Below are 8,318 nucleotides of genomic sequence, written 5' to 3' on the forward strand. Positions count from 1 at the left end.
TAACAACAGGGCTGGAATATTTATTCACTCAAGGAACAGTGTATTAAAATCAGAATATAAATGCTCCTGTTTTCTGGTACACAAAAAGTTTTCCCAACATGAGTAGGAGACATGGTCAAAATTGGTTTCATATGTAAAAATAACTAGTGCTATTTACAGATAGCATACCAAATCTGTTATTTTGCCATTCACAGACATACATGTTTATCCTTGTCAGAACAGCACAAAAATTGCCCTTACGATATGATATTATTCAAGACACTCACTCTAAGCTCACTGCCTTTGGCCACATTATACACATCATCGTGTGAAATCAGCTATTCTATACTGCAAATGGCATGAAAAAATTCATAAATATACCGTTTCCCATTGTGTTCATATTTTTCCTACATAGTCTAAACACAGACTTCCTTACAGAAAAATCTTAGAAGTTACCGTGTGCCAGCTGAAAGAGTAACTAAGTCCTGCTACCAGAAAGATAATTGGCATGATTTTGGTGTTGTTTCTGTTGCCCATCCACTACACCCTAAAAGAAAATCAAACTTATTTCTAATGGTCATGGAAACGTGCATCTAGGTATCTTCACAAGAAGTTTCACCCCAAGATGAGAAAGAACTTCTTCATGTTGAAGGTGGCAGAACACTGAAACAGGCTGTCCAGGGACATCATGAAGTCTCCCTTTCTGGAGACATTCCAAACCCACCTGGACACATCCCTGTGTCACCTGCTCAAGGCGATCCTGCCTTGGCAGGAGGGTTGACTGGATGATCTTCAGAGGTCCCTTCCAACCCTAACAATTCCGTGCGTAACTGCACTTTTGATATACGCTAGTGAACAGGAATTACAATTCCATCTGTTTCACTCCTACACATTCATTCCAGATGGCTTGTTGCATCAACAGCTTTAGACGTGCAGATTTGAGGAGGCGATAATGGTTTTGCTTTCAATACTAGGGCACTAGACTCACCTTTGGAAGGTGAAGTGCACAAACCCATAATAGTTCAGCTTCTGAAAGGTGATTTTCCTGAATGTGCGTTTTCCACATTCAGCACCCAGTACGCTGAGGATCAAGGGAATATGCTGTATGCAGGAACAGAAATACACATTGTGGCATTTGATTAATTTATACATAGAGTAGTAGAAGACATTAGTGAGGATGTGACAAATTGGTAAACGGTACAGAAGTTGGTTCAACATATTTGCCTGTCGAAGATTAAGACGTAAATTACAGCTAGTGCAGGATTGACGTTTCACGACTCTCTCTACACCCAAGAACATCTTTGCCTGGGAGTCAAAAGATACTGACAGGGAATTCGCACTTAATGTGTCCTATAAACTCCGAGATTTTCTATCCTTGCGTGTGGAATCACGAAAAGGCGCTGGTCCGCCGGTTTATTTCCGCAGCTGGATGGACGCCGCCAGGCTTTCGCCGCCCGCGGGGCTCGCCGGCAGCACCAGGAGACGCCGCCAGAGCCCTCCCGCCCGGTGCCACGGCCACCGCGCCGGGCAGGCGCTGCCACCTGGTGGGGACCTGCCCGTGCAGAGCAGGACGGAGCCGCACGCAGCGCTGCCCCGCTGGCACGGGCACGGGGCACGGGGCACGGGCACGGGGTACGGGCACGGGGCACGGGCACAGGGTGCGCGCACAGGGCACGCGCACAGGTGCGGGGCACGGGCACGGGCACGCGCAGGGAGCACGGGCTCACACCCCCGCGCTGCCAACGTCCGCGCGACCACGGCGCGCAACGGCGATTGGTTGGAACGGGGGGTGGGGGAAACTGGCCGGCCTGGCCAATGAGAGAGGCCCGCCGCACCTACCGGCCAATGGGCAGCCGCGCCTGTGGCTCGGCGCGTGGAGGCCCGCCAGCCTATGGGGAGCGCGGCGCGGGTGAGAGGTCGGGGGTGGGAGAGCGGCGCCCCCGGAACTGGAAGCGGGCGCGGAGCCGCTTCCCATTGACTCCCGTTGTCCCGCGGCGCGCGCCAAGGGTTCCCGCGTGGGCCTGCGCTTCTCCCGCCATGGTGAGCGGGAGCCGGGAGGGCGGCGGGAGCCGGGGAGGGAGATAGCCGGGTCGCTACCGGCCCCAGGCGGCGGGCCGGGAGTTGAGAGGCCCGGGAGCCTGGCGGGGCGGGAGTCGGGAGCTGAGAGGGCCGGGAGCCGCTCCGTTACCGGCCCCAGGCGGCCGGGCGAGGCGGAGCGGGAGGCGGGCGGCGCTGACCGTGTGCTTCCCCCGTCAGAGCCTGCCCCTCAACCCCAAGCCGTTCCTGAACGGGCTGACGGGGAAGCCGGTGATGGTGAAGCTCAAGTGGGGGATGGAGTACAAGGGCTACCTCGTCTCCGTGGACGGCTACATGAACATGCAGGTGAGGAGGAACCGGGGCGTGCCTGGGGCGGGGGCGGTGCCGGCCGTGTGGACGCCTCAGCCCTGGTAGTGTTCAAGGCCAGGCGGGATGGGGCTCTGGGCAGCCTGGTCTGGTGGAAGGGGTCTGTGCCCGTGACAGGGGGTGGGAATGAGATGACGTGTAAGGACCTTTCCCGCCCATCCCTGCGTGCTGGGATGACGGGCGGGGCCGCTCGGCCACCCCCGATCTCTGTAGCCGAGCCCCGGGCTGGGGGCAGAACCGGCATGTGCTCTGTGGAAGCCGTTTTTATTGCTGTCGTTCTGATCTTTTTCTCATTTTCCTTCAAGCTTGCGAACACAGAGGAGTACATAGATGGTGCGTTGTCTGGACACCTGGGGGAAGTTTTGATAAGGTAATTGGGGTATTTATTTATGGTGGAGGAAGGCTCTAAATCACCTCACTGCTTGCATTAAATCTTATACTGGTGGGTGCTGTTTCTTGTCCAACTAAGATGCCAAGTGTAGCTTTTACAGGAAGGCTATGAATGTGTCTTCTATATGGAAATCCCTTCTGAGATGAGGAAAAATGAATTTTTGAATATATTTAAAGAAGTATTTACTATACCCTTTGTGATGACTAAATACTTTTGTTTTCCACATTATTGTATATCTGGGAGCCCTTTGGCATTGTATACTAGTGCACTGCAACAGGAAACATTTTGCATGCTTGGAAGTTACACTTGCCTATAACTGTTCACCCAAAAGTAAAAATCTTTTTGTACAGCATTGTCCAACAGTTATTACATTTATGAAGTTACACAATTTAATGTATTGTGTGGAAAAGTTGTACAAGATCAACAGTATTTTGTTCTGTAGAATTTGGCTGGTGCCGGGCTACAATCAAGCAGAAAAATGTTAAAGATTTTTTTTTATTTAGGGAAAATGATAACGTGTTTAGCTAAGGGAACTTTTGGTTCTGTTTACAGGTGCAATAACGTTTTGTACATCAGAGGTGTGGAAGAAGAGGAAGAAGATGGAGAAATGAGAGAATAGGTGTTTTGTATTTCTGGAAATAAACTTTTTGTGTTGTTTTGTTTTTCATACTTTTGTAGTAAGGTGTTTCCTTTTTTTCCATTGTGTTTTAGTACTAGGAGAATTAACCCTTTAAAAGGTCTCTAATATTTTATTGGTGTCTGAAAAACTAATGCTGGAGGAACAACAGGTAATTGTTAAAATTTAAAGCTGAAAATATTAAAATGAAAAGCGAGTATTAAAAAAAATACCAGTTATCTTCCTATCTGAAACACGGGAAGACTTAGCAGTCTCTGTATTTTACAGATGTTTTACACGTTTAAATGCATTTATCTTTAAGCCTGTTTATGAAACATTTGGAATTAGCTGGGAAGATTTCACTTTAGATGAGGTATGAGGATCTGTTATACTCCGCTTTTTCTCAGAAATATTCTCCGGCTTTGAGTCAGGAAGCTTGAAGTGTGGCTGTATGGTCATTAAGGAAGGACAAACTTGTATCAACTTAGTAGCCAACAGCCACACAGACAAAAGCTTCCTGGTAGCTGTGGTGATCCACAGACTTCAGTGGCGTTAAGAGACCTGAGACAAGAGACAGCAGAATTGGGAGTGTGCTTTGTGATTTCTGCTGAAGAATGGAAAGGATGCTGTGGTCCTCCTCAGCATGCTGTGAAGAGATGATGCTCTGTCTAACAGTTGCACAGGTTGTGGCTGCAGTAGGTACATGTGGGATGCAGATCTCCAGCCCTGTTGGCTGGGATCACACATCCTTTCAGAGACAACTGGCGTGGGCAGTGCTGGGTGCTCAGGGCTGCATTAGATTAGAACACTGGTTATGTGAGCAGGGGGGAGGACACCAGCCTGTCAGGATAGATCCTGCAGAGAAATACCTCCCTGTTTCTCTCATGTTGAAAGTCATCCCATGTGTTCCCTTAATATTTACGTATGTAACCTTCCATAAAGAGTGAAAAATCATTTTGGATATACTTGCACAGGTGTTTCATTGCTTAAACCGGACCCTTCTTTTTTGGCAGCATGGAGGCTTCGCAGCTCTGCTGAAGTACCCCACAATGCCATTGGGAAAGGAAAAAGAGCTATTTAAGCTAAAACCAGTACTATCACAAGCATAAATGAGTACTTTAAAATTTGCAATGAGCCTAGGAAACTTCAGAACAACCAGATGTGTTCTTAGTGGTGGCAGGAATGAGAGGCTAAAAGCATCTCACCTGGTTTGCAATGCAGCACATCCTGTTAACTTCATGATGCAGAATAGTGCCCCTCCCGTGCTGCCATAGATAGTCACAGTGCTGTCAGAATTGCAGGAGGACAGGCTGGGACTGTCACCCTAGTATCAGTCATTTCCTTGTTTGCAATGGGCTGGGCTGGCACTGCTCTGAAATCTGCTTTTCCTCATGAGGAGGAATTGGGACTGGAGGTGAGTTTGTCTTATATTATCTGAGCACTGGATCAGTGCAGATAGGGCCATCACTATGACAGCTCACCGAGCTTCAGCTGTCCAGAGTAACTGGGAAGACCAAGCTCATGCTGAACTCCTGTGTGCATAGATGAATGTGACTGTTCCTCACCTAAACAGGCACATCTGTAGAAGGATGTCTGGAGTTGTGCTGTGCAGCCAGAGTGCTTAATTCCTTTCCTGAGGGTAAAGAAAATGTGTTTGCCTTGCAGAGAGAGCTACCTCCTGTAATTCATAGCATTTCCTCTGACTCCCTTCCTACAGGGTGAGAATTCATCCAGGTAGAACACTGGTGGTTGTTGGTGAAATACTGATTTTTGTGGTAGGAAAAATCTTCACACAAGGGAAGTCCTGTAGCAGTTTAAAATGAGTAGAAACCTTTTTTAAAAGAAAACAAGCCAAAGCAAAAAAGAAGCAAGAGAGCATTTTGTGTATAACATCCTTAATGTTACAGATACTTCCTAACTTAAAAATGGGCAGTTGATAGTCCAGGACAGACAGCCTGAACCCATCATCAGGAAAGCAATCACATCTGTTTTTGAAGGGGGCTGTTGAGAAAGGAATCAAAGTAGACAGACACAGCTGGTGAATATCTAGATGAAACCACTATCTAGAAGAAATTAAAAAAAAAAAAACTACTGAAAATCTATGGTAAGATGAATAATAGGAAAGACAAGTGGACTTACATTTTGGAAAAGCAAGGACTCAGAACTAAGAAAACATTTTTCTCATGTTATCTATCTCCCTCTTTCAGACAAATAAGCTGCTTTATAGAGTCTTGAGTTTCCATCCTCAACAAAAGTGTTATCCTTCACATCCTTTTGAGATGTTTTGTTATACCTGGATTTGGGTTTGGGTTTTTTTTGGTGGGTTTTTTTTTTTTTTGTTTGTTTGTTTTTGGTGGTTTTTTTTGACAGTTACATTTCTTAGACCATTACAGTTACAGTTTAGACAGTTACATTCCAACTCAGATCATTTTGTTTTTGCATAGCACCAGGCATCAAACACTTCAACTAAATAATACCTTGGTGCATAACTTGAGAACTAATCTTGGTTTAGCTATGCTGCAAAAATGGAGGCATGTGTTTCTCTTTGCTACCATCAAGTGTTCAATTCATTTCAATGGAAGAACCCATGTAGATAACGACTTGAACATGTGCTTAACTTAGATCCTGGTCCTAAATGATGCGGAAAGAATTGCAGTGCAGGTGAAGATAAGGTACTCTGAATATATCACAGTAATTGCAGCTGGTTCTTAGTTTGTCTGGAGTAAGCCCCATGAATACAGATTTTTTTCATCTCCTCTGGAGCAAGTCCGAAAGGCAAAAGAACTGCAAAAATTCACTTAGGTGTGTATCAAAGACACAAATAAAGGGGCTTGTGATTTTACATGTTAAATACAAGGTACATAAAGTAGCTAAAAAGAAAAATTGCTTTCATGTGATTAAGTTATTCCAATTGTTTATAGGATGAAAGAAAATGGAGACAAAGTAGCAGGACATTCACAGGAAAAGATTATGCCCTGCAAAACCAGTTATTAAATACAGTGAAAAGGTGGTCAAAAAGAGCCTAGAACTAGTGAGGCATGACACATACCACTTGTAGTTTCAAGCTTATTTTTATGTGTTTCTCATTTGAGTATTCGGTTGGTTGCTGTTTATTTTTAACTTGGAAACCTTCCCATACCTAGGAGTACACAATAAAGAGTACACAACCTACGTGAGAAAACCTTAAATCTTTATCATTGCTAAGAGAAAAAATGCTGCAAACTCCAGTTCTGTATTGTGCAGCTCACAGACTGCAAAGAAAGACAAGCTTTGGCCACAAGCCCAGATGCTGGAACTGTACCAGGTGCCCACATCCCACTCCTGACAGGACACAGGTGCACACAAGCTCTCCTTTTCCTTAGCTGCAGCTTATGTGAAGAGGAAACCAAGGCACATAGGTTGGCAAGGTTGCACTGTGCTCAGGGAAAACCAAATTATGTCCCCTGAGGCAAATTGTGGTGTTCCCCCAAAATGTCTCCCCCTCCCCAGGCCATTATGGAATTTGCCAAAGACAGATCTGGGAACAGAGGATTCAGAAAGCTCATCTGAACAAATGCAGTGTTTCCATGGATTGAGAGATGCAAGGTTCTTCTACACAGAAAAAAAATAAAATGCAGAATTCACTTTCACTTTCGCAAAACTATGCAAAAAAAGTATTTGTAAATGTGATGTTAAGCTCAATCCGACATGAGGGAAGTCAAAGTGCGCAACAGATTTGCAATTCAGTTTGGATCTATTCCACGTTTGCAAGTCACTTTCGTCCAAGTGATGCATTACCTGTGTTTGATCCTGAGGGTTTACTGACCTCTGCTGCTTTTGTCAACAGTGAAATAGCATTCAGTAAATTTCACTAGTAATTAACTTGTGTTAAGGCATGCACAGTGTCCCCTTTCAGGACATTTCATCATGCTATATATATTATTGGAAAGGTCTGTTTACCAGATGAAAAAATCTAATCTACAGACTTAAGGAAAATTTAGCCAATATTTGATCTGAGACTCATCTCTAACACTGGGCTTTTTGTTTTTAATTACAAGTTGTTTACAAGAACAGACATTCTAACGAAGCTCTGATGGTGTATTTGAAAAGGGCTCCCTAAGGAATAAGCATGTAAAGCACCAGCAAGAAGAGATGAAATCCCTTAAATCAGTAACCTGATGGTCAACTTTTTTATCTCCACTTTTCCTAGGATTTTTTTCTCTCATTGGAAATATCACATTTAAAAATTATTTTCAAAAATAATATCCACTGGAACTTTAAGGTTAAAACTCTAAATTTAAGAAATTTAGGCAGGGTTCCTTTAGGACCCTACTCTGTCTACATCCGGTGAATTCTGCCAACATTTCAAAAATACAGCTGAGTATTTAGAATCTGTACTTTTTGAATCAAACTCTAGAATTTCCTGAGGATGCAACCTGGAAACCATCCCTGCCTTACCTTTCTGGTCAGTATTCTTAAAAATAGATCAGACACAGCATTTCAGAAACCCGACTACAGTAAATTGACCTTTTTTCATATGCTGATCTATTACAGAGAAAATTCTTCACCAGAAAAGAACCAGAACAGGCCATATAGAAATACACAAGCACATTTGTAAGTTTTTTGCAAACAGAACATAAATCTTAGAACAAAATACACTCCTAGCTTACTAAGCATAAAATCCACACCTCAGGATTTAAATCAGGATCTGACCTTGATTCTTGGAGAAGCCTAGAGCACAAAACTGATTTTTTCTTTAAAAGTGTAACAACATGGCTCACAGGTGTGTTCCTTTTTCCCCCCTCCACCGCAACATGCTGTGTTTAATTCCTGACAAAACAGCTCTCAGCCCACCAGCACTGCTTAAGCATCCCCCACAATGGGACATTGTTCTGTGCTTGTTATGATGCTGTTCCCTAGTTCCTCTTTGATTTCTGCTTTCAAACATAT

General features: G+C 44.5%; 1 protein-coding gene across 1 annotated transcript; it reads left to right on the forward strand.

Annotated features, from left to right (window-relative positions):
• Nucleotides 1-1,832: 1,832 nt before the first annotated feature.
• SNRPF (small nuclear ribonucleoprotein polypeptide F) lies at nucleotides 1,833-3,442 on the forward strand. The gene is made up of 4 exons (XM_066184603.1): nucleotides 1,833-2,019; nucleotides 2,236-2,361; nucleotides 2,688-2,752; nucleotides 3,326-3,442. Exons 1-4 carry the CDS (start codon nucleotides 2,017-2,019, stop codon nucleotides 3,390-3,392), a joined length of 261 nt encoding a protein of 86 aa, XP_066040700.1. The 5' UTR covers nucleotides 1,833-2,016; the 3' UTR covers nucleotides 3,393-3,442.
• The last annotated feature ends 4,876 nt before the right edge of the window (nucleotides 3,443-8,318 follow it).

Source organism: Chamaea fasciata, unplaced genomic scaffold (assembly GCF_029207755.1).
Source record: "Chamaea fasciata isolate MVZ Bird 193981 ecotype frontalis unplaced genomic scaffold, bChaFas1.0.hap1 SCAF_5, whole genome shotgun sequence".
NCBI classification, from domain to species: Eukaryota; Metazoa; Chordata; class Aves; order Passeriformes; family Sylviidae; genus Chamaea; species Chamaea fasciata.